Source organism: Carlito syrichta, unplaced genomic scaffold (genome assembly GCF_000164805.1).
Source record: "Carlito syrichta isolate Samal-C Ts95f unplaced genomic scaffold, Tarsius_syrichta-2.0.1 Scaffold303189, whole genome shotgun sequence".
Lineage (NCBI taxonomy): Eukaryota > Metazoa > Chordata > Mammalia > Primates > Tarsiidae > Carlito > Carlito syrichta.
In genome coordinates, this window is record NW_007247285.1 from 103,639 (window position 1) to 129,305 (window position 25,667).

At 49.2% G+C, this 25,667-nt stretch overlaps 2 protein-coding genes across 4 annotated transcripts in view; one reads left to right on the forward strand and one right to left on the reverse strand.

The window, feature by feature from the left end:
* HMOX2 (heme oxygenase 2) overlaps positions 1-18,358 on the forward strand; it is a 21,453-nt gene extending 3,095 nt beyond the window's left edge. Inside the window, exons 2-6 of the mRNA XM_008058018.2 lie at positions 13,736-13,862; positions 15,479-15,596; positions 15,976-16,467; positions 17,463-17,589; positions 17,680-18,358. Coding sequence (XP_008056209.1) covers positions 13,777-13,862; positions 15,479-15,596; positions 15,976-16,467; positions 17,463-17,589; positions 17,680-17,807 — 951 coding nt within the window. The 5' untranslated portion in view covers positions 13,736-13,776 and the 3' untranslated portion in view covers positions 17,808-18,358. The remainder of the gene's footprint in view (positions 1-13,735; positions 13,863-15,478; positions 15,597-15,975; positions 16,468-17,462; positions 17,590-17,679) is intronic.
* Positions 18,359-19,538: 1,180 nt separating this feature from the next.
* The window catches only part of CDIP1 (cell death inducing p53 target 1), a 27,326-nt gene continuing 21,197 nt past the window's right edge, over positions 19,539-25,667 (reverse strand). Inside the window, exons 2-6 of one of the 3 annotated variants that reach the window (XM_021712329.1) lie at positions 22,932-23,020; positions 22,264-22,362; positions 22,028-22,063; positions 21,060-21,216; positions 19,539-20,959 (exon numbers count right to left, since the gene is read on the reverse strand). In XM_021712329.1, the coding sequence (XP_021568004.1) occupies positions 20,848-20,959; positions 21,060-21,216; positions 22,028-22,063; positions 22,264-22,348 (390 nt within the window). In that variant the 5' untranslated portion in view covers positions 22,349-22,362; positions 22,932-23,020 and the 3' untranslated portion in view covers positions 19,539-20,847. Of the gene's footprint in view, positions 20,960-21,059; positions 21,334-21,907; positions 22,064-22,263; positions 22,369-22,931; positions 23,021-25,667 lie in introns of all 3 variants that reach the window. The other 2 variants (XM_021712327.1, XM_021712328.1) reach the window with 2 other exon arrangements.

Here is a 25,667-nt window from a genome sequence, read left to right on the forward strand (position 1 = left end):
CGGCTAATTTTTTTTTTGATTTATTGTAGAGATGAGGTCTTGCCAAGTTGCCCAGGCGGGTCTCGAACCTGTGCAATTCACTCACCTTGGCCTCCCAAAGCGTGGGATTACAGACTGAGCCACTGAGCCTGGTCAATTTTTCAGTTCTTAAACCTGTATTTATACTGATAAGTTGCTCCTAAACAAAAGTAGTTTGTCCTGTCTTCCATCCTGACTCTCAGTAATGTGGAGGGGCCTTTACCTAATTCATGTTTAGGGTCTCCATGAAGGAGTTGAACTAAGGTGATCATCTTCCTTTAGGTCTTTTGCAAAATTTGTTTTGCTAGAAATTCCAAGGTTTTTCTGTTCCTTTCTTGGTGTCTAGTGCTATTAGAATGAAAATGTAGATTCTTCATGGTGAACCTTTACCTCAAAGTCTGTGACCCCTTCTGTAGACTTGATGCTGCCTGTAGGATTTTTCATGGAGACAGTGGTATTTCCATTTCTTGTTTGAAAGTACATGGAGGCCAGGTGCCTATAATTCCAGCACTTTGGGAGGCCGAGGTGAGAGGATTGCCTGAGCCCACAGGTTTGAGACCAGTCTGGGCAACTTGGTGAGACCTCATCTCTACAATAAATAAAAAAAAAATTAGCCAAGTGTGGTACTGCACACCTGTGGTTCCAGCTACTTGGAAGGCTGAGGTGGAAGGATTGCCTGAGCCCAGCAGGTCAAGGCTGCCGTGAGCATGCCACTGCATTCTAGCCTGGGCAACAGAGTGAGACTCCAACTCAAAAAAACAAAAAAGTTTAGACCGGGTACAGTGGCTAATATCTGTAATCCTAGCACTTTAGGGGGCCAAGGCAAGAGAATTGCCAGAGCCCAGAAATTCGAGACCAGCCTGGACAACATGGTAAGACTTCTGCTCTACAATAAAAAAAATTAGCCGGGTGTGGTGGCACACCTACAGTCTCAGCTACTTGGAAGGCTAAGGTGGAGGAATCGCCTGAACCCAGCAGGTTAAGTCTGAGGTAGCCATGGTCATGCCACTGCATTCCGGCCTGGGTGACAGAGTAAGACTCTGACTCAAAAAAAAAAAGTTTGATTGGGTTAAAGATTATCCCTGTAAATTGGTTCTCGTTCTGATAGGTTAAGAGTAGGAGAGAGGCCGGGCTCGGTGGCGCAGCCTGTAATCCCGCGCCTTGGGAGGCTGAGGTGAGTGGATTGCCTGAGCCCGCGGGTTTGAGACCCACCTGGGCAATTTGGTGAGACCTCATCTCTACAATAAATCAAAAATTAGCTGGGCGTGGTAGCGCGCATCTGTAGTTCCGGCTACTTGGAAGGCTGAGGTGGAAGGATCACCGGAGCCCAGCAGGTTGAGGCTGTGGTGGCTGGGAGCGGCCACTGCACTCCAGTCTGGGCGACAGAGTGAGACTCCAACTCAAAAAAAAAAAAAAAAGAGTAGGAGAGAGAGCTACAGATACAGCTAACTGCTGTTAATTTCACATTATCCGTAATACCTTTTCTCTCCCCTCCAGCCTTGGCTACTCCTATCAGATGTTGTCATTCATATGCACATCGGGACCTGTATACTGAGGGAGTAAAACAGTTGAGGCCCTCCATTTTTAGGAATTCTTGGTTCTTTGTTCATTAAGATAGGGAGTTGGAGGGTAAGAAGGAAGCAAGTTCTGCTCCCCTTACTGCTCCTTGAGTATAGGCAGGGCCTCCTGGTAGTGCTGGGAAACCAATCTGTCTACTCTGAGGAAGTCCGATAGTTGCTGCTGCTTGTACCCTGCCACCACAGACATAGTCTGTACAGGATGAGCCGGCCTCGTGGAGTTACTGGTTCTTGGTCTGGTCTTGTATCCTTGCCCCCACTGCGGTCATTGTGAAGAAGCCTAGGAAGAGTACCTTACTCTGTAGCCCTGTGGAAACTGTGAAGATCCCTTACAGGCCTGGAGTGACAAGTAGGAGCCATCTTGTTTGATTGACCAAAAGCCTTGTCCTATGAAGTTGCTAATCTTACAAGAAGTTTATGTTAATATACTTCCTACCTATTGCATTACCACTTTCAAGGCAGAATACATTTTCAGTAGAAAGATAAGACTGCTTAGATTTTAAACACTCAACACATGGTTGACAGACACACTTTCAGATTCTTGGGATCAGAGCTTCGATTTCTCTGTAGTCACTACGGTGATGGGTGCTGTAGAGATACGCTGACCCTGTTGTGACCTCCCTTTGGTGTAGGGATGCCCAGGAGCCCCGGCTTCATTTTCCACCAAGGTCTGTCATGTCTGACTGCCTCTCTCTGGGCACCAAGTGATGGGGTATTCCATTCTCTTTCTCAGGACCTGCCTTGTTGATCAACAAAAGTAGACCTCACCAGGAAACATCTTCTCAGAGTTGTTGTGTAATCTGAGTAGCCAGGGTGAGTGATTTGGGGCCAGGCAGCAGCAGTTTCTGAATGTTCAATTAGGCCTAAGCACCTATTTCTCAGAAATAATAAGATCTTGCTCACTTTTACGTACTAAAACAACAACTCATAGGTTGTTGTCTAACCTATGCACTGCATGCCTCAATGCATTGTGGTGCGAGGGTCACTGTAGCCCATGGCTTCAGTATGTGTGTTGCTATTAGTTTGTGGTGGCACCATACTAATCTCACATGTGTGAATCAACAAGGATTAGCTAGGGACAAAGGAGGAATCACCTTGCAATCAGAATGACTCAGGTTTAGTCCCTGCTTAACCATTAACTCTCTGTGTGACCTTGGCTATATTAATTATTTTATTGTATTTTTATTTATTTATTTTTTTGAGTTGGAGTCTTACTCCATCGCCCAGACTGGAGTGCAGTGGCTGCTCCCGGCCACCGCAGCCTCGACCTGCTGGGCTCCAGCGATCCTTCTGCCTCAGCCTTCCAAGTAGCCGGAACCACAGGCATACGCTACCACGCCCGGCTAATTTTTGATTTATTGTAGAGATGAGGTCTCGCCTAGTTGTACAGGCAGGTTGTGAACCCGCGGGCTCAGGCAATCCACTCACGTCAGCCTCCCAAAGCGCTGGGATTACAGGCTGAGCCACCGAGCCCAGCCATATTAATTCTTTTAATCTTAGTTTCGTCATAGCCAGTGGGAACACTGCTTGAGAATGAATTAGCCTGGTGTACTCAGATCTGTCAGATTTGTAGTCAGGTGCTCTGTCCTCTGTAACCTCTCCTGGGTAAACTTGAAGGCCTTCCTCCCCCTACAGGAACGGCTTCTAAGGCTTCGAGCTATTTGTAGCGAAGAAAGCATCTGGGAGCTGATGGCACTTCCAGGTTTCCAAAATGGCAGGTCAGCAGAAGTATCATTTTTTTTTTTTTTTTTTTTTTGAGTCGGAGTCTCACTCTGTCACCCAGACTGGAATGCAGTGGCTGCTCCCGGCCACCGCAGCCTCGACCTGCTGGGCTCTGGCAATCCTTCCACCTCAGCCTTCTGAGTAGCCAGAATTACAGGCACGTGCTACCACACCCGGCTGATTTTTTTGATTTATTGTAGAGATGAGGTCTCACCAAGTTGCCCAGGTGGGTCTTTAACCCGTGGGCTCAGGCAATCCATTCACCTCAGCCTCCCAAAATGCGGGATTACAGGCTGAGCCACCGAGCCCGGCCATCTTTTTTTTTTTTTTTTTTTTTGAGTTGGGGTCCCGCTCTGTCACCCAGGCTGGAGTGCAGTGGCACTATCACACAGCTCATTGCATCCTCGATCTCCTGGGCTCAGGCTAGCTTCCTGGTTTAGCCTCCCAAGTAGCTGGGACTACAGGCACACATTAACACACCAGGCTAATTTTTTGATTTTTCTTTTGTAGAGACAAAGTCTTGCTATGTTGCCTAGGCTGGTCTTGAACTCCTAACCACAAACAATCCTCCCTCCTTGGCCTCCCAAAGTGCTAGGATTACAGGTATGAGCTACTGTGCCCAGCCCAACAGAAGCATCTTAATACACTTTCTTTCCTTCCACCCCCAAATGCTATTTACAGTCCCTGTTTATGATAGAAGCTGAAGCTACAGATGACAGTTTTGTGCCTGAGTGAAAGGAAACATGATCGACTCTACTTATCCACAGGACACATGCTTTCAAGATTGTTAGAAGTTGGGATAATTTTTGCTTGATTGTAACCTAGCAATAATAACCAAGGTTATTGTAACCAAGGTTTTACTGGCATTTCCTCTGTTAAAGCCAGCCCTGACTGGGCTTAGTGGCTGAGTCTGTAATCCCAGCACTTTGGGAGGCCAAGGTGAGTAGATTGCCTGAGTTCACTGGTTCGTGACCAGCCCGGGCAACTTGGCAAGACCTTATCTCTACAATAAATCAAAAAATTAGGTGGATTTGGTAGTGCATGCCTGTAGTTCCAGCTACTTGGATGGCTGAGGTGGAAGGATTGCCAGAGCCGAACAGGTTGATGCTGGGGTGACCATGAATGTGCCACGACACTCCAGCCTGGCTGACAGAGTGAGGCTCCAACTCAAACAAACAAGCAAAAAACCATCCCTGTGGGATGCCTGAGGCCTAGGCTTTGTCCTCCTTGTAAAAAGTTCGCCCCAGCCATTTTAGAATTCAGTCAGGGCTTCTGCACCACACCCCGTGTGCCTTCTCTGAGCTTTTTCACTATTTTGGGTTTTGTCCTTGGTATCTATTTTGACTGCTTGCTCGGTTGTATTTGAACATGGCTAGAGATGAGCACATTCACCCTCCCCAATTAAAAAAACACTGCAAGAGAAGTCTCTGGTGTCAGTTTTTGAGGTTTCTGAGAGACTTATGCCTTTAGACTTGGTTGCAGTTGTTTTGCTTTCTCTTGTTTTTGCTCAAATGTGCAAGTGCTTGTTTAGTAAATCTGACTCAAGTGTTTTGTGCCCTCAGAGTCTACACTCTTCTTGGATTCACTGTCTGAACTTGCTCTTTATCAAGATGTTAATAGTCATTCATATGTTCAGTGAATTGTGGGATTGAATTCCCTCAGTGATTGAAATGAAAGGGGCGAGGCTTGTGTGTAAGATTCTGTGAAGAGTAGCAGCACCAGAGTTCAGAGGAGACCACAGCCCATTTATTCTGTAACCTCAGGAGCTGTTGACCTGGATGATGTGGTTTCTTCAGGATGTTGAGAGGCCCGTTATCCAGTGCCTCATTGGGGAAGAGCTGATTCAGTCCTGTTTGCTGCTGGAACATCTAGCTCATTCAGCCACCAGTGGCATCGGCAGTGTGAGTATTCTAGCCTGTGGTGGTCACATGGCTCACTTGGAAAAAAGAGATATTCCCACTTGCTGACACTGCCAGAAAGTGAGGGCTGAGTCAGAAGTCTTCAAGTGTGACCTGCCCAGAATTATCTGTACATTTACTGGATTTCATATTCTTCCTCAGTGTTTAACAGTTACCCAGCTGCTCATTGTCACCAGCAACTTTCTCAATAAGAGCTCAGCGTTTGAGGCAAAAGCATTACATTTCATGAAATATGTTCATACATGTTATAGCTCACTTAGACTTCATAGCACATCTGAGATCGGCCAATAGATAAATGGAGTTTTAAAATGTGGTGTATATGTACATTTTAAGGAAATTCTATCATTTGTGATAACGCGGATGAATGTATTTCACAGAAAGACAGCACTGCTTGATCTCACTTATATGTAGAGTCTAAAAAAGTTGAATTCATAGCAGGAGAGCAGGGAGAGGGGAGGTGGATTTGGAACAGGAAGATATTGGTCAGAGGATACAAAGTTTCAGTTAGAAGAAGTAAGACCTGGTGATCTATTGTATAGCATGGTAACTATAGTTAATAATAATATGTATTTCAAAATCACTAAAAGAGGATTTTAAATGTTCTTATCACAAAGAAACAAGTATGTGAGGTAATGGATACATTAACCTAATTTGATTATTCACCAATGTATGTATGTGTCAAACCATTACAATGTACCACATAAATATATATAATTAGCTGTCAAAAATAAAATTTTATTTTATTTATTTATTTTTTGAGTTGGAATCTTACTCTTGTCACCCAGGCTGGAGTGAGTGACCACGCTTACAGCCACTGCAGCCTCGACCTGCTGGGCTTAGGTAGCCTTCCAAGTAGCTGGAACCACAGGCACACGCCACCATGACTGTCTAATTTTTGTGATTTATTGTAGAGATAAAGTCTCACCAAGTTGCCAGGCTGGTATCAAACCCCTGGGCTTAGGCAGTCCTCTTGCCTCGGTTTCCCAAAGTGCTGGAATTAAAGGCTGAGCCACCGCGCCTGGCCTATTTTTTATTTTTAAAATAAAAATTTAAAAAATAAAAGAAAGAGAAGAGTTGAACCAGATCTGAAGAAATATAAAACCAAATTTCATACTAGTTAATTTAGAGAAACAGTACCCAGTTGAAAATTTGTATTGTTTTACTTGGTATTAGTAGTTAAATGTTTTCTTGTTACACACACACATACACACACAAAACTTGCATTGAGCTAGCTTTGTCAGTAGGTACTCCAGCTGTACATTTGCAACAGTGTAACAGGTTGGAGGCTTCTCAGGGTACTGTACTGTAAGTGATAGTAGACCCTGATAAACTCAGAGTCTGAGGGAATCTTGATCTCTTGTAGGAAGCTTCTGGTTTAACTGGGAAACAGCATGATAGATCACTCAGGGAAGCTGCAGAATGATCACCTTTTACTAATGTGATGCCAGTTCTATACAGGAATGAGCTCTGAGCTGCAAATGGTCTTTTCTCTCCCTCTTCCCCTTTTCTTTCTAAGATAGTTGAGTTTCTTTACATAAAAGCAGTAGTCAGGGGCTGGATGTAGTGGCTCATGCCTCTGTTCCCAGCACTTTGGGAGGCGAAGGTGAGAGGATTGCCTAAGCTCAGGGGTTTGAGACCAGCCTGGGCAACTTGGCAAGACCTCATCTCTACAATAAATAAATAAAAAATTAGCCTGGCATGGTGGCACATGCCTGTAGTTCCAGCTACTTGGAAGGCTGAGGTGGAAGGATGGCCTGAGGCCAGAAGGTCGAGGCTGCAGTAGCCGTGATTGTGTGACTACACTCCAGCCTGGGAGACAGAGTACGACTCTGACTCAAAAACAACAACAACAACAAAAACCAACCAGTTAGCTAAAAAGCCTAGGAAACAGACAGAGGAGGGACCCCCACCCAGGGTGGTGGTGGAAATCCTGACATCCAACCACGAGGCATTCAGCAGGGAGGGAACATTGGCGGAGCCCTGATGCAGAAGTCTCTCAACAGCCATTAGCCTCCCTTTGCATGTGGTATAAACAACACTGGCTTATGTCATGGACATAATGTGAAGTGCAGTAACTGGTCACTGTCTACTGTCACCTTTTCAGTGAGTCAGAATTGTCCTTACTGTAGGAAGCGGGTCACCCTTCCAGTCCTTCTCCTCAGTGTTGGCTGAGCTCACAACCGGCTCCTGTCCTTCAATTGTGTTTTCTCCAGGACAAAGTTTTCATTGTTCTTTTTTGTATCCTCAGATGAGAAAGAAGTGAATCATAATAGTCCTTAGTTATGTTGCTACTTGGCAGCAGTGTACCAAGTTACCTGACTTTCTGAAGTGGACTTGAGTCTCCATAGAGGAAAATTTAACATCTTGAACATGTCTTGTTACTTCAGAGGATCTTGTGTCTTGAGCCTGCACTTTCCCAGAGGCAAAAGCTTTGAGAGGAGGGTTCCGAGTGTTCCGGATCTGCTGGGCAGGCACTTCTGCTAGAAGTAACTGTGGTAGGAACTTGGTTGCTTCTCCTGCTAGATTAGGTGTTGGAATGAAAACGAGCAGCTGATCAGGTGAACTGCTAGGAGTACAGGAATTATGGAACAGTAGAGGTAGATTTTCTAAACAGAGGGTCACAGTTTTTTGGAAGTGGGAAAGAGAGGGCAGACTGACCTTTCTGGAATTTGTAAATCAAAGTAAAGAGGGCCCGGGGACTTCCTGTTAATTAGTTAGTACAGTGTATGATCTTAGTTGATTTGCTTGGTCCGATTCCTCTCTCTTGGTTTCTTTTCTTTCCCCTTCCCCTTTTCTTTCCAAGAGAATTGACTCATTTTATATAAAAACAGCCGGTTGGCTAAAAAGTCCAACAAAAAATGAGTCTTTATAGCTCTTCAAATTCTCTCCTGTCATTGTCAGTATATTTATGCACTTTTGCACACAGTGGTAGTCAGTGTTTGGGGGTCTTTTTTTTTAAAAAAGTTTCTGTAGTAGACTTTTTCTGTGTGTGAATGCAGTTTATCAACTTGTCCTGGCTGTGCCAGGATTCCATTGTTTATTGTTGTTTTAGCAGTCCTAGGCTTTGTTGTTAAGCTATGAGATTTTTTTTCCTAATGTTATTGTGTGGCTATTTATTATTTGGTACAGATTACTATTTCTTTTTTTTTTTTTGAAAGCAGAATTTATTTTGAGGGACAGAAAAGCTCCCACAGTGGGAGGGGACCCAAAGGGGTTGCCCATTATTTCTTTTTAAAAATTTTTATTTTTTTGATACATGGTCTCGCTCTGTTGCTCAGGCTGGAGTGTACTGGCTCGACATAACTCACTGTAACTTGAACTTCTATGCTCAAGTGATCCTCCTGCTTTAGTCTCCAAAGTAGGTGGGACCATTGGCACATACCCCAGGCCAGGCTAATTTTTTTTTTTTTTTTTTGAGTTGGAGTCTCACTCTGGCACCCAGGCTAAAGTGCAGTGGCATGCTCGTGGCCACCACAATCTCAGCCTGCTGGGTTCAGGTGATCCGCCTAAGCCTTCCAAGTAGCTCGAACTATAGTCGCACACCATCACACCCGGCTGATTTTTAAATTTATTGTAGAGATGAGCTCTCGTCAAGTTGCCCAGGCTGGTCTCGAACCTTTGGGCTCAGGCAGTCCTCTCACCTCGGCCTTCCAAAGTGCTAGGGTTATAGGCGTGAGCCACTGTGCCCAGCCAGGCTAATTTTTAAAAATTTTTTTGTAGACACAGAGTCTTGCTTTGTTGCCCAAGCTGGTCTTGAACTCCTGGGCTCAGGCAATTTTCATGCCTCAACCTTCCTATTGCCATTTTTTTTTGAGTTGGAGTCTCACTCCATCGCCCAGGCTTGAAGTGCAGTAGTACACTCACGGCCACCCCAGCATCAACCTGCTGGGCTCCGGTGAGCCTTCTACCTCAACCTTCCAAGTAGCTGGAACTACAGGTATGTGCTACCACACACAGCTAATTTTTGATTTATTGTAGAGATGAGGTTTCACCTAGTTGTCCAGGCTGGTCTCGAACCCACGGGCTCAGGCAATCCACTCACCTCAACCTCCCAAAGTGCTGGGATTACAGGCTGAGCCACCAAGTCCAACCTCCTATTACCATTTCTTGAAGTATATTTCCCAGAGTAGAACCTTTTAGATCTTTTGTTTTGCTTTTGCTTTTGTTTTTATTCTTAGGGGTTTAACCTCCTGTTGAGAGGACTGAAGTTTAGAAAGGCTCTGCATTTATGATTTGACCCCCGATTTTCTAAGGATTCTAGTGGTTTCTAGCAGAAAAAAAGGATTCAATTGTAGAGGCCAGCCAGACTAAGTTTGGACGTATAGAATGAAAAGAATTTTGTTTCTACCATTGAATGGCACACTACATAACCACTCTCTTGAGGAATGGTGACCCGGCCACAGGAATGGACACAGCCACCTTCCTTGGGCCCAACCACGTAAGTTGAATATGCTAACAGCCTTCCCAGGAGCATCCTCCCCCAGCCCCCAACTCTGCACAGATGATACTTTCAGTCCATCTTGAAGACTCAATATTCTTGCTGTTATTCTTAATCCAAAGTAAAATCAGTAGAACATGTTTGGAGTTGAAGTAGTGGATAGCAGATGACTTTTTGCTTTTTTTAAAAAATTGCCTATTGTTGGCAGTGTGCATGAGAACTTTTCCTTCCTCCCCCCTCCCTTTTTTTTTTTTTTTTTTTTTTTACTTTGGATGTTTTTACTCAAGATTTTATTGAGAAGCTAATATTTTCCAGGCCCGGAGCTAAAGCAGTGGTTCAGATTTTAGCTTCCCACAGGCTGGGAGGACAGAATTAGGGGTTGGCGGGCAGGAGTGAAGTTGAAGCAGGCATGCCTGAGGGGAGCTGCCATAAACAAAGTGCTGAGAAAATGCCAGAGAGGGCACCAGTGGAAGCCAGCTTTCCCTTCTGCATTTTATATTTTTAAAAGAAGCAAAAGGTCTTGTTGCTCAAGCAAGACTACACTCTCCCAGAGCGTGCAGTTATTATTGAATAAAGTACAGTTAATGATCAGATTTAATTGCGTGTCCAATCACTGTTGTGCACCATGATGATTAGGTGCACATGGCAGGACGTGTACTGAAGTTCCAGCAGTTGGTAACCTGTGTGCCATGAATCGCACTTGTCTTTTGTCTTTGCCTTACTTTACCTATAAGCAGCATGGGGTCTGTAGTCGTCTGGTGTCTGGGATGTGTCCTCAGCATAGTCCTGTGCTCCCACCACCTGTCTAGAGGTTCTGGGACACTCTATTGCACCCCTCCCTCCTCTGGGTAGCCCAGTGCTCCGATCCCAGCATCCTTTTCTCTGCTGCCTGAGGACTGAGCAGTCAGAGACAAATCTTGACTCTCAAAATCCCCAAGGATGTGGAGGATAGATAGCTCTTCTTTCCAAAAAAGTGTGTAAATCAAGGTCAGTGTGGGCAGGCCATTAGAAGGCCCATGTAGGGCTTATTCTGCAGCTGGCAAAGACTGCCTTGGTGCTTAGGCAAGAGGATATACAGCTGGGCAACTGTATACCATCTCGGGGAATCATACATTTCTGGCTTTGTTCATATTCCCTTGATCTAGAGGCTCTTCCCACCCTAAATCCCACCTGCTTTTGAGGGTCCTTCCCCAGGAAACTTGTCTGCTTACTGTTCTCGTCATGTGATGACCTGCTTTCTCTGTACTCCATACAGTTCATCAATGTTGTTGCAGAGGACAGTCTATCTGATTTGGAGTCAAGAAGATTCTATTTTCTATATATTCTGCTATTTATTTTCAGTGTTCTCAGACATCCCTAAGCTTCCAGTAATTGTTTAACTTTTATTAAGTGCTTACCATGTGGTAGGTATTGTGCTGTATATATTCTTGCTTGACTTCCTAAAATTAATCCCATTTATAGATATAATCTAGCTGGGCTCGGTGGTTCAGCCTGTAATCGCGCGCTTTGGGAGGCTGAGGTGAGTGGATTGCCTGAGCCCATGGGTTCGAGACCTGCCAGGGCAACTTGGCAAGACCTCATCTCTACAATAAATCAAAAAATCAGCTGGGCATGGTAGCGCGTGCCTGTAATTCCGGCTACTCGGAAAGCTGAGGCAGAAGGATCGCCGGAGTCCAGCAGGTGAGGCTGCGGTGGCCGGGAGTGGCCACTGCACTCCAGTCTGGGTGACAGAGTGAGACTCCAACTCAAAAAAAAAAAAAAAAAAGATATATCTAAAGGCAAGAGAGAGACGATTCAGAAAGACTGTGTTGAACAAACCATGTGTTATAATATCCCAAAAGAGAACAAAGAAAATGAAGTTGGTGTCTAGAGGAAACTCAAGAAGGATATGTAACAGTATTTTAACCTGTGGGTGCTGTGGAGGTTTATTTTCTTTTTTTCAAGAACCAGTTCTTACACTTCTTCTTCCTCCTTGATACCTGTTCCTGGGTAGAGCATGTAAAAAAATGCTGAGTAAATAAATACTACTTTCCTTGGCCCAGTTTGGCCTGATTGATCCCAGTGTCTGTAGTTCTGTCTTTGTGAGTTTCTTTATTGGTTGTTGGTGCTACTGTGCTGCTGTTAATCTGGAAAATTCCCTAGATGGGCTGTCTCTTACACTACCTGAGCAGAAGCCTCCAGGAATGGAGGATGAGGTTGTCACAAGTGTAATGGGACTATTTCCCTGGCTGATGAAGACAGCAAACGATGGGAACTGATTGGACAACTTAGTATTTCCTTCAGTCCAGCAAAGTCCTGAGTAGGTTGGGGACAGTCAGGCTTGTCGGGCACCTTTCTTGCTACTGTGCTCTAAAGCAGAGCTGCTTGGTATGGCCTGGCCTTAACTAAATTCCAGTTGGTGCCTTGCTTGCATTACTTGCTGCACAGGTCACCTGGCCCTCACAGACGATGAGCTGACCCCAGCATGCTGTGAGGAGGTGTGATCCAGCGTTGCTTGCCGAACTCAGAGCTGCTGCACTGCTGCTTTCTTTCTTTCTTGTTAAGCTTTATCTATGATGTTTTCTTTGTGTTTTTGGAAACTTTTATTTTGATACAATTCTAAATGTACGAAAAACTGTACAAATAATACAAAGAAGTCTTATATACCATTTACCCAGATTCACTAATTCTTGGCATTTGGCCTCATTTGCTTGCTTTTATGTTTTTTGAGTTGAAGTCTCACTCTGTCACCTAGGCTGGAGTGCAGTGGCACGCTCTTGGACACCACTGCCTCGACCTGCTGGGCACAGGCAATCCTTCCACTTCAGCCTTCCAGGTAGCTGGAAACACAGGTGTGTGCCACCATGCCCAGCTACTTTTTTGATTTATTGTAGAGATGAGGTCTCGCCATGTTGCTCAGGCTGGTCTCAAATCCCTGAGTTCAGGCAGTCCTCTCATTTCCACCTCTCAAAGTGCTGGGATTACAGGTTGAGCCACCGTGCCTGGCCCTCATTTGTTTTCTTACTTGCGAACATCCCCGACCCTGCATGTGTACACACTACATACTCTTCTGAACCATTTGACAGTAGTTGCAGACAGTGTGTTAAGTACCTCATTGTGTATTTCTTAGGAACAAGGACATTCTCTTATATAATCACAGTATAAATATATATATATATACATATATATATATATATTTTTTTTTTTTTTTGAGTTGGAGTCTTACTCTGTTGCCCAGACTGGAGTGCAGTGGCTGCTGCTCCCAGCCACTGCAGCCTCGACCTGCTGGGCTCCGGCGATCCTTCCACCTCAGCCTTCCAAGTAGCTGGAACTACAGGCGTGTGCTACCACGCCCAGCTGATTTTTTGATTTATTGTAGAGATGAGGTCTCACCAAGTTGCCCAGGCGGGTCTCGAACCCACGGGCTCAAACAGTCCACTCACCTTGGCCTCCCAAAGTGCGGGATTACAGGCTGAGCCACCGAGCCTGGCTATAATTATATATATATATTTTTTAAAAGCCAGCAGGTTCAATGTCAAGACAGTGATTACTTGATCTGTCAATACAATGATTACCCAATACACTGTCCATAGTCAAATTTTGTCCACATTCTGATATGGTCTCAATAGTGGCAGAGCTTTATTTTTATTTTTTTATTTTTTGAGTTGGAGTCTCACTCTGTCGCCCAGACTGGAGTGCAGTGGCCGCTCCCGGCCACCTCAGCCTCGACCTGCTGGGCTCTGGCGGTCCTTCCGCCTCAGCCTTCCGAGTAGCCAGAATTACAGGCTCGCGCTACCACACCTGGCTAATTTTTTAATTTTATTGTAGAGATGAGGTCTCGCCTGCCCAGGCGGGTCTCGAACCCGCGGGCTCAGGCAATCCACACCTCAGCCTCCCAAAGGCGCGGGATTACAGGCTGTGCCACTGAGCCCGGCTGCCAGAGCTTTATTTTTAAAGAAAACAACCCTGGGGTGCGTGGGTGTCACCTCGGGTACGTTGGCTCAGAGGAGAGTGAACTTGGCAGGTATCTGGGGAAGTGACTGCCGTTGGTGCTGCATCACCAACCCCTTGTGTCTCTGCAGGACCAGAGGAGTGACATCAGCAAGAACCGCACTCAGCAACAATGTCAGCAGAAGTGGAGACTTCAGAGGGAGTAGATGAGTCAGAGAACAACAACTCTGGGACTTCAGTCAAGGAAAACCACACTAGGTGAGTAATGGGGCTGGCTGCACTGAGTCAGGTGAGCCCAGGGACCTGTGTGTCCAGCACACCTAGTTTTGTCTGCTGGTGGCTCCAGGGAGTGTCGTGGGCTGTGAGCTGTGGAACCCCCAATGCCTGACTGACAGCCCCCTTGGCTGCTTGGTACTCTCCCCAGTTGTTCTAGTCCATTGCCTTATCCAGAAGCATGGCAGGTACTGCAGGGAGTGCTGAGTGATAGGATTTGATGGCTGTCCTTGTCCTTTTTTCTTTAAATCCAATGTGTTTTTCCATGTGGATGCGAAAAGGTAATCAGAGGCAAAGCTGGCTCCATTTCCAATGTCTTCTACCTCTTAGAACGCGGGAGTAGCTCTGACTGGAGGGCAGGCTTTTGCTTACTGTGTTGGGCCAGTTCACTCTGAGCCCCAAGGTCCCAGGCCCTGTTGTGCATTGTTCTTAGCCTCTCATTATCACCCTGTCATTGGCAAAGTGGTTTTTATACCTTGAAACAGTTGCTAATATGAACTGATTCTTAGCACATGAGTGATACTAGCTAATCTAAAGACGCCAGCAGAGGCTGGACTATGAGAAGGCCAAGTTTTTCTCACTCTAGTAGATGGATTATGTGGACATATGTGAGCTCCTGCCCAGGTACTCCCATCTTAGGAGCACATATTTTTGCCATGTCTATCCATCAGCACAACTTTATCCTGTGTAATTTGTTAAGTAGCACAAACCAAGGACTTGGCTCCAGCCTCTTGGTTGTCTCTCATTCCCCTGTGCCTGGGCCTGGCCACATGTAGTCCCGAAGAGGCTGGGGGCTCAAGGTGGGAGGAAGGCAGCAGAGCCACCCCAGGAGATCCGTGGTCACAGCCCTTTACAGAGGTGTGTGGATTCCAGGAGACATGTTCCCAAAGGCAAACTGTTCCCTGGAGAAGTCAGCAAACACAGCCAGGTGTGGTGGCTTCCAGTACTTTGGGAGATGGAGACAAGAGGATTGCCTGAGCCCAGGGGTTCAAGATCAGCCTGGGCAACTTGGCGAGACCTCATCTCTACAATAAATTAAAAAATTAACCGTCTGTGGTGGCGTGCGCTTGTAGTTCCAGCTACTTGGAAGGCTGAGGTGGAAGGATCGCCTGAGCCCAGCAGGTCAAGGCTGCGGTGACTGTGAGCATGCCACTGCACTCCAGACTAGGTAACAGAGTGAGGCTCTGACTCAAAAAGCAAAACAAAAAACGTCAGTAAACACTGGGGAAATTAATGATGTGTGTTTCTTTGACCACTAGGTGGTCACAGAAGCATAGTATTGTTCATTTGGCTGGTTCACAGCCGACACAGACATGTAGACATGTGTGCTCTTGAGGAGTAGTAGGTCACAGTCATTTTTTGTGTCCCTTGAGTCCTTGGGTCAGACAGGTTATGTCTGCTTGCTCCGTGTTCTCTGACAAGGTCCCGCCATTTGTACATGTTGGAATGAAGTGCCTGAGAAGCCCCAGCCTCCAGTCCAGCAAGTGGTCGCCCTGGGGTCTGGACTCAGGACTCAGTTTTTCATAATATGGTCCTTTCTGGGAAAGGGCTAACACACACACACACACACACACACACACACACACCCTGTTTCTCCACAGAATGGCTGACCTCTCAGAGCTCCTGAAGGAAGGGACCAAGGAAGCACACGACCGGGCAGAAAATACCCAGTTTGTCAAGGACTTCTTGAAAGGCAACATTAAGAAGGAGCTATTTAAGGTTTGTGACCCTGAATCACAGATAAGATTGAGTTCCAGACTTTCATATCGGGTTGGGTGGGAGTTACACTAAGGGAGAAGCTGGGAGTTTCTCCATGCTCCATTCTTTCTTGACATTAAGATGTGGCCCTTGTAGCTTAAAGGAAGCAAAAGTATCCATGTTCCAAAGAATTCACCAGACCACTCCTTTAAGAAATATAAACACTTCCTGGTGTGCTGAAAAATACACCATATGAAAATGGGTCATAGGATTGAGTCCTCGGGGGTTGGAGCGGTGTGTTATTTGAGCCTCTGTGTCCAGCCACGTGGACCTGGTGGGCTCAGGTGTTGCTGGCTGTGGCCCGCAGCCCTTTCCCATGGCCTCCTACTATCCCCCACAGTTGGCCACCACTGCACTTTACTTCACATACTCGGCTCTCGAGGAGGAGATGGACCGCAACAAGGACCACCCATCCTTTGCACCCTTGTACTTCCCTGTGGAGCTGCACCGGAAGGAGGCACTGACCAAGGACATGGAATATTTCTTTGGTGAAAACTGGGAGGAGCAGGTGCAGTGCTCTGAGGCAGCCCAAAAGTACGTGGAGCGGATCCACTACGTAGGACAGAACGAGCCAGAGCTGCTGGTGGCCCATGCGTATACCCGCTACATGGGGGACCTCTCAGGGGGCCAGGTGCTGAAGAAGGTGGCCCAGCGAGCCCTAAAACTCCCCAGCACGGGGGAAGGGACCCAGTTCTACCTGTTTGAGAATGTGGACAATGCCCAGCAGTTCAAGCAGCTCTACCGGGCCAGGATGAACGCCCTGGACCTGAACATGAAAACCAAAGAGAGGATCGTGGATGAGGCCAACAAGGCCTTCGAGTACAATATGCAGGTACTGTTGGGGGCTAGGGACTGGCTCTGTCAGGTGCCAGGGCTGCAAAGGGAACTTCTGACAGCGGGAGCAGATCCAGAGCAGCCCAGGAGGGCATCCGTGCATTAGGGCAGATGAGCTGCAGGGTGCTGAGAGAAAGGTGAGGACACTAAGCTGGCCACCAGAGAGCCTGGGCCCATGGATAGGTTCCTGTCTGGAAGGGCTGGTTCCATAGATGCTTGTGAGTCATGTTTTGGGAAACTGAGGCCTCAGCACATAGAGGGGTCTGGGAGAATGGAGCTCTCTCCCCTCTCACCACAGGATGCTGGTCTTGAGGAACGGAGACTTTCCTCCTTTTAACAAGGATTGCAATGGAAAGTCCTGCTTGGTAAGTTCAGGGAAGGCAGTTTTACCAAGGAGAGTAAGGAGAATAACTGTTAGCCTTTGGGTGGGGCTGAGCCTGGGGCAGCTGATTCTGTCCCCAGAGCCCCAGGTCAGCCTTCAACTCCAGGAGAAAGTGGCTGTGGATGAGCAAAGTGCCAGGCTGAGCACAGAGCCCATCAGCCCTCCAGTGAGGCCTCCCAGGACCACTCGGGATGGGTCTGCCCTGCAGGGCTTCATTCCACATTCCTAGTTTTCTATCACTTCTTGCTAAAAAAATAACCAGCAGCTAGAATTGGGGACACACGTGTGCCCTCTTGTCTGTGCCCTGGTAGTTTTAGTGACTTGAGCTACCTCAGATAAGGCCAGGCATGGGGTACATGTCTGGTCAGTTCCTAGGAGAGACCCAACAGCCTTGTCAGGGTGCCAACAGCATGGGTGTGGCCACACCTTCCAGAGCTTGTGCTCAGGAGACAGGCCAGGCAGTGGGGCCTCCACCCACTGGGGCCACTTGCTTTGCTAGTTGGCACTCCTGAGCAAGCTCACCTGCTCCAGCTCACCCTATATGAGATATTCTCCAAGAAGCAGAGTGTGCACAGCTCAGGGATGGCTCAGTTGATCCTCTGCTCCTGCAGATATTCAATGAATTGGACCAGGCTGGTTCCACACTGGCCAGAGAGACCCTGGAGGATGGGTTCCCTGTGCATGACGGGAAAGGAGACGTACGTAAATGTCCCTTCTACGCTGCTGATCAAGGCAAAGGTAGGTCTGTCTGTCCCAAGCTCCCCTCTTGGGGCGAGTGTATCAGCAGCCCTCCCTGATGCAGTGTCTCCTGTTGGTGCTGTCATACAGGTGCCCTGGAGGGCAGCAGCTGTCCCTTCCAAACAGCCATGGCTGTGCTGAGGAAACCCAGCTTCCAGTTCATTCTAGCTGCTGGCGTTGCCCTGGCTGCTGGACTCTTGGCCTGGTACTACATGTGAAGGACTCATCACGCCACACCAGCGCCCTCCTCCCAAGTGACCTACCCCTGTCTCCACCCCAACAAACTACCACCTCAGGTGACTAAAAAAAAAAAAAATGCTGGGTTTGAGAAAACAGGAAACCAATAAAAGCCAGGCACTAGATCCTCTGCCTGACAGCATCCTCTCTGCAGGCCAGATGCTGCGCTGGGCATAGGCCATCACCCTGGGAGTCACCAGCACAGTGTAGTGGGCAGGGCAGGCCTGACCTCTGGACCAGCTGTGCTCTGGGGCTCCCACACCTCCAAGCCCCAGGCTTCTTCCCTTTGTTTCTTCCTGTTTTTGCAGGACTTGGGCGGCTGTCTTTCCCCTGCTGGGGATGAGCAGCAGTGAGCCCAGGCTGTGGGGGGTGGGGCTGAGGGTGGGTGAAAGCCAGGCTCTCTCCTGCCTTGGTGACCCTGGAGCCCCTCCCTATCAACCAGATGCCCCAGAGTTCTGCTCAGCTGTGGCTCATCTTCTCTGACTGTATAAATGTTCCAACGCTCAATAAGTGCATCTGCAAGCTTCCTCCATCCCTCCCTCCTCATGGGCGAGTCCCTCACAAGCAAGGGTGTGTGTTGTGGGGGGGGGTAGTGGACACCCTTCATGACGGTCCCAGCAGCCTCCTCCCAGCACCCCTTGTCTCCAGGGCAAAGTCATTCTGACCGTCTCACAAAAGATCCTTACAGTGTATCCGGTCCTGTTTTTTTTTGAGTTGGAGTCTCACTCTTGTCGCCCAGGCTGGAGCACAGTGTCACAGCCCCGTAGCCTCGACCTGCTGGGCTTAAGCAATCCTTCCACCTCAGCCTTCCAAGTAGCTGGAACTACAGATGCACACCATCATGCTGGGCTAGTTTTTGTGATTTTATTGTAGAGACAACGTCTCACCAAGTTGCCTAGGCTGGTCTCGAACCCACAGGCTCAGGCAGTCCTCTTACCTCAGCCTCCCAAAATGCTGGGATTACAGGCTAAGCCACTGTGCCAGGCCTGGTCCTGTGACTTTCTACTCAGAAACACTTAGGAGGTTTTTTACTAAAAGTTTTTTCTTATAAATAAGTATAAAACAAGCATGTTCTTGTATTTAAACAATTCACTGTCTATAAAATAGAAATGTGAACTTATTTTTATTACTAGGAATCTATCGCCTGTAAAAGTTTTATTCAGAAGAGGGTTAAAGGGTAGAGGAACTCTTTAAACTGCCCAAGCCTATCTCTTTCCAATTCAGACGAGTTGGGGTACAGAGAAGGCCAAGACCAGAACTGACCCAGAACCTTGGTGCCCCGACTGCTAACCTTCAGCCTCACCCAGTCTGTCTTGCTTAAGGGGATGAGGGTGCCTGCCCAGGGAGGAATGATACCACACTCAAGCTTGGGGGTTTCCTGCTTGCACATCCTATGGGTGGATGCCATGGCGTGTAGGTGGTCGAAACAAGTTTCAGAGGAAGGAAAGTGACCTTCAGCCACTGCTCAAGTCCTGGAGTTGACTTATGCCCAGGCCTGGTCACAGCTGGAATTCCCAATGCTGGTCTACACCTGACTCTGGTTTGGTATAATTAGGTCCTTAAATGTCAGTGTTGTCCTGGACAGTTGGCACCGCATAAGCACTGAGGTGTGTTGCGATCCTGAGGGCTCAGCCCCCTGCCCTGCTGGTAGACTACCTGCAGCCCCACCCTCTTTCCCTCAAAAAAGAAGGAAGCAGGCAAGAGAGCAGAGGTCCAGGGTGGGGGACTGAAAGGGCCAATTTAATGAGAAACTACAAACTGAGACTGGGCCACAATTCACAGTGACAGGAGGCCATGCAGTGGCAGTGCGAGACCAGGAGAGGGACAGCGGCAGGTTATAGCAGTCCAGGTGAGCAAGTTCACAAACAAACCATTCAGGAAATAAACATAGGTTTCGGCCTGGGCCTAGGGCAGGGCAGGGCTGGTGTCCACCAGGGCACTTCCGCTACTATGGCTGCTCCTTCCTCGTCCCCAGCCCCAGTGCAGGGTGTTCCTGTGTGAGCAGGCACAGCAATGCCCCGTTAGCTGGGACGAAGGGCCAGCACTTCCTGGGGAGACTCCACCAGTGGAGAGGTCATGGCAGGCCTGAGCGCACCCACAAGGGAGCCCCTCCTCTGCCAGCGCCTGTCCCAGCTGGGACATACCAGCCACCAGGTGGTCACACCCACACACAGCAAAGACACGGGGGAGACAGGACTGGCGAGGCTGATGGGCATTTCTTCTGGCCCCAGCAATACAGGAGTTCACAGAGGCATGGCCAGAAAGGGGGTCTGCACACTGATTCAGGGAGCTGGGTGAGGGGTTAAGAGGCAAGTTCCTTCTTGGCCACTAGGGCTCGGTCACTCAACCAGTGTCCTCTCCCCCTCACACCAGGTAGCTCTCGGGCCCTTGGACAGGGTGTTAGAGGTGGTTTGGACACGTGAGTTCCGAGGGCCAGAGTTGGCAGTCATTACATCCGACCATCATGCCACACCTCTAGCACCCCAGAGGCGCAGGGTACTCCCAAAACAAAGCCAGGCCTTATGATCCTGTCCTGCTTGGGTCCAGCTGACTCCAGACAACTCCCCCATTCTTGGCCCTGCAGATCAAAAACAACTGTGGCTATAGGCACAGTCATACTGCAGGCCCCAGGCCTAGAGAACTGGCTACTGGTCTGGCTGCTTTTGGTCCCAGGGAGTCAGGACTGAACCTGTACCTTGTATAGAAACGGAGGAATGAAGATTCTGGTGGGAAACCCCTCCAAGCTTATCTTCCTGACCACAAACACCAAGTAGACCAGCAACACTTAAGCTCAGTGCCAGCCTTCTGTCCTGCCATCCACTAGCCCTTGGCCTTAAATCCAACAGAATTTTTGCTGGAAGAGTCAGATGCTCAGGGTAGGGCAAGGTGAAGAGGACAAGACTTCCAGGGGACAGTGTCATGGCTTCCAGCCCCATGTGAGAACAGGGAAGAGACCACTGGTGGGGAGCAAAGCACAGGGGGCCAGACTAACAGGCAGGGGAGTCCCGAGTCCCAGCTCCGTTAGCACAGGCGCTTGTACGTGTAGATGTAGGCTTTGCAGCTGGGGCACGTGTGTGTCACATCCTTGAAGTCGTTGATGAGGCAGGGGATCAAGCAGCAGCCCAGGTCACATCTGAGTAGAGACAGAGACAGGCTCAGGCCCAACAGGCAGGGACAGAGGTGGCAGCAGACCCTGGCGAGGCCCCCACCGTATAAGCACCCACACCACCTACCCCATGAAGCAGCAGAAGAAGCCCAGCACAAAGTTCATCAGGCCAATCTCGTAGGATATCTTGGTGGTGATGGCCTGCTGGCAGTGGGGACACACTGTCTGCACAGGCGCTCCTTCAAAGATCTCTCCTTGCAGCACTGTCACTGTGGTGGCAGCCCCTGAAGGGACCAGGACTGTGGCTGTGTGGCCCCCAGGTCCAGGGTAGGGCCCTGGGGGGTAGGGCCCTGGGGAGTAGTAGCCCATGGGTGGGTGGGAGCCTGGAGGAGGGTAGAAACCTGAAATAGCACAGAAGTTGGAGCAGAGAGGTCACTGGCTGTTGCGCTCCATAGATGAGTGATGAGCCCCAGCCCTACAGCCCCCAGCATCCAAGGGCACAGGGCTGGGCCTGAGGCTTCCTGTCATCCTTCTAGTGGGATGACCAGGGCTTTGAAACAAAATGACTGTCTCCTAGCCTTTCCTAATCCCCAGCCCATGAGGGCCAAGACAGGTGTGGCAGAGAGCCAGGAACGTGGCTCTCTTGGGTCACCTGCCTGTGGCATGCAGGGGGTGTGCTCAGCCACAAGCCCATGACCACAGAAGCCTTGTGGCTCACCAGCCCCTCTCCTGCACACAGGGTGCTTGTCGCCATCTGTGTCATGTGTGCCAAGCCACCCCCACCCCGAGGAGCTGCTCCCGTGTCTAGGCTCCATCCACACACAACCTGAGCTCACGGCCAGGACTGGCTGGGCATGTTGGCAGTCCCTGCCCCGCAGCGGATAGCTGCCCAGACTGACCAATGACTGGCTGCAGCAAAAGCCAGACAGCAGCCAAGACCTCCCATTGCCCCTCCCAAATCCCTTCCCAACTCACCTGGAGGCACGTAGGCGCCATCTGCACTCACGTGGGGGGGGATGAAGCCAGGCTGGGGCATTGGGTGACCTGGTGGCTCATAGGGTGGGGGGCCAATGTCTGCAGGGGGCAATGGCATGCCCGGTGGGGGCTGCATCACAGCTGGGGATGTACGGCCTGGACAGAGAGAGAGAGAGAGAGGAGGCTTTCAGCTGCAGTCTCAGCACAGCGGGCTGGGCCGGAGGTCACTACTTTGAGACATATTTGGGGCCCAGGGCAGATACTGGGGAGGGGATGGAAGCACCACTCAGAGCCCCACCACACCCAGGGAAGGAGGGGCGGTTGCAACAGGGACCCTCAGAAGCCCTGGTCCCTACCTTGGCTGGGTAGGGCTCCACTCTTCTCCTCCAGAAGCGGGGCTGTGGGGCCCCCTGGGTAGGGAGGAGGTGGCTCGTTTGACATCTTCACTGCTTCTCCTGGGCCTGGAAGGAAAACCAGACATGAACTGAACTCCCAGCCAACCTGCTTCCCACGTGAACCCTGGGCAGCAGCGAGGGATGCTGCACAAGGCAGTGACCACCCTCAGAGGCGAGGGCTGAGCCCAGGCACACAGGGCCCCCTGTGGCTCCTCCTGCTGATGTCCCCGCCCTCAGGCCTGAGCTGCCGCCTTCCACTTCCCTCCAAGCTGAGTCTCCAAGCTGCAGGAGGGGCGGGGCTGTGGAGAGCAGTCACTGGTTCCCTCCAGGCAGCAGGGACACCCCACCTTCCCAGAGCACAGCAGCCCAGAGCCATCTGCTCACCTCTCAACGGTCACCTGTTGTTCCTGTTTGGAAGCTGGAGGACAAAGACAACCCAGGAGGCAGGGCCCAATGAGGTAAGGTCCCCTGTTTCAGTGGTGTCAGGAACCTCATCCAGGTCTCCCCGTGAGAGCAGCTGGGCCTAGTCCTCCGTCGTGAACATTTAGGGGACACTGAGGAGCTCACTGAGGAGATACTGGGCCAGAGGCTGCTGTGGTCCAGGGCAGGGGTTGTGGGGGACTCTTAACCTCAAATCCCTGGTACTTAGAGAAGGGAGGCAGGTGAGGCTCCTTTAGCTGCTGACCTGGACGGACGGGACAGGCAGGGCTCCACAGAGCTGTTTCAGGGGAAGGACAGGCAGTGCCCTCAGCAGGGAGCAAGGGCTGTACAGCCAGGGCTGGGCCGGCCTGGGCACACCATGTGCTCCTGCTCCTCCCACTAGTCCAGCTGCTCCCTGGATGTCCAGACCACACTGTCCACACACCTAACCACTCCACCACCTCCGCCCTGCCTCACGGGTCTGCTTTCTCTCTCCCCTGAGACTGTTGGCACCCAAGGCCACTGCTGCATCCGCTGCATCCCTCCCCACCAGACCCAACAGACGGGCATCCCATGCATGAAGGATTGCCAGATGAGCTGGGTCCCTGGCTACTCCCCTTCTACTGTTTGTCTGTCTGGGGGCTGGGAAGGAAGAAGAGTGCGTCAGTCAAGGGAAACCTTTTCCCTCTTTTCTTTCACCCAATTTCTGGAACACCCGCTGCTGGGCATGGGGAGCAGGGAAGTCCGAGGTGGCCACTGCCTTTGCCCTCCTTTCCTCCTGAGTCACCTGCTTTCCCTCCTACGTAGCATCATGAGGCACTAACAGCGTTTTCTTTTTTTTGGAGTCAGAGTCTCACTCTTGCCCAGGCTGGAGTGTAGTGGCACGCTCATGGCCACTGCAGCCTCGACCTGCTGGGCTCAGGCGACCCTTCTGCCTCAGCCTTCCAAGTAGGTGGAACCATAGGCATGTGCCACCATGTCCGGCTAATTGTTTGATTTACTGTAGAGACAGGTCTTGCCATAATTGCCCAGGCTGGTCTCAAACCTCTAAGCTCAGGCAATCCTCTCTCCCCTGTCTCCCAAAGTGCTGGGATTACAAGTGTGAGCTGCCGCGCTCAGCTTAATAGCATTTTCTTTTTTTTTTTTGAGTTGGAGTCTCACTCGGTCGCCCAGACTGGAGTGCAGTGGCCGCTCCCGGCCACCGCAGCCTCGCCTGCTGGGCTCCGGTGATCCTTCCGCCTCAGCCTTCCGAGTAGCCGGAATTACAGGCATGCGCTACCACGCTCGACTGATTTTTTGATTTTATTGTAGAGATGAGGTCTCGCTGCCCAGGCGGGTCTCGAATAGCATTTTCAAGTGGGATTCGGTTACCCTTTCTTAACTGAAAATAATAAAATAATATGAACTAGCAAATTAAACACATAGTGCAAGGAGCTCTCCTGGTAGAGCCCTACCCCAAGCCTTGTGCTTATCGTGAGACCACACAGGGTGGAGGCACAGGGAGCCTGCTCTCAGCAGTCTGAATATTCAGGTTAACAAATCAGTGGCAGGGCCAGAGGGACCAAGTACAGGCTCGGGTTCAACTATAAAGCAGCCTGATAAAAACAGAAGGAAATGGATCAAAACTGTTAGAAGAAAATAGGCACAAGTCTTCATGGCCCCCCGCTAGGCACTGGTTTCTCAGACGTGGCACCAAAGCATAGGCAGTAAGAGAAAGGAAACATAAACTGGACGTCATTCACACGAAGACCTCTCCTTCTGCAAAGGGCACCACCACATTTTACAAACCATGTATGTAACAAGGACTTGTGTTTAGAATATATATAAAGAACTCTCAGAATCCTGAACATCTTTTCAGGAGGGAAATGGAAATTCAAACCACCACAAGACTATTTTATATCCACCAGGATGGCTAAACAAAAATTTTTTTTTGAGTCGGAGTATCACTCTGTTGCCCAGGCTGGAGTGCAGTGGCATGCTCACAGCCACCCTGGCGTCGACCTGCTGGGCTCAGGCAATCCTGCCTCAAACTTCCAAGTAGCTGGAACTACAGGCACACACTACCACGCCCAGCTAAGTTTTTGATTTATTGTAGAGATGAGGTCTCGCCAAGTTGCCCAGGCTGTTCTCAAACCTGTGGGCTCAGGCAATCCTCTCATCTCGGCCTCCCAAAGTGCTGGGATTACAGGCTTGAGCCACTGTGCCCAGCCTAAAATTTAAAAAGACAACTAATAAGCATTATGTACAGATATTAGAAGCCTTATACACTGTGGGGGAGGGGGCTGCTCCCGTGGCACAGTCTGGCAGTTCCTCAAAAGGTTAGAGTTGCCATGTGACCTAGCAATTCCAGCCCTAGGTATCTACCCAAGATAAATGAAAACCTGTCACACAGAAACTTGTACACATGTTCACAGCAGCATTATTCATAATAGCTAAAAAGTGGAAACAACTCTAACGTCCATGGGGTGAATAGATAAACAAACTGAGGTATATCCACACATGGGAATACTATTCAGCCCTAAAAAGGAATGAAGTAATCTTGCAGGCATATAGTATACATGCTTCAACATGGATGAACCTTGAAAACATGTTCAGAGAAAGCCAGACACAAAAGGCCACATATTACATCATTTTACTTATAGGAAATGTCCCGATTAGGCAAATCCATGGAGAGGCATGCTGAGGGCAGGGCAATTGGATGGAGCCGGGGAGCATGGAGTTCCTTTTGGAGTAATGAAAATATTCTGAAACTGACTGTGGTGATGGTTGAGCAATTCTGTGAAAATACCAAAAACCACTGAACCGTGCACTTTAAGTAGATGAATTGAATGGAATGTAAATTATATCAATAAAACTTATTTTTTTAAGCCAGGCTTGGTGGCTCAGCCTGTAATCCCACGCCTTTGGGAGGCTGAGGTGAGTGAATTGCCTGAGCCCGCGGGTTC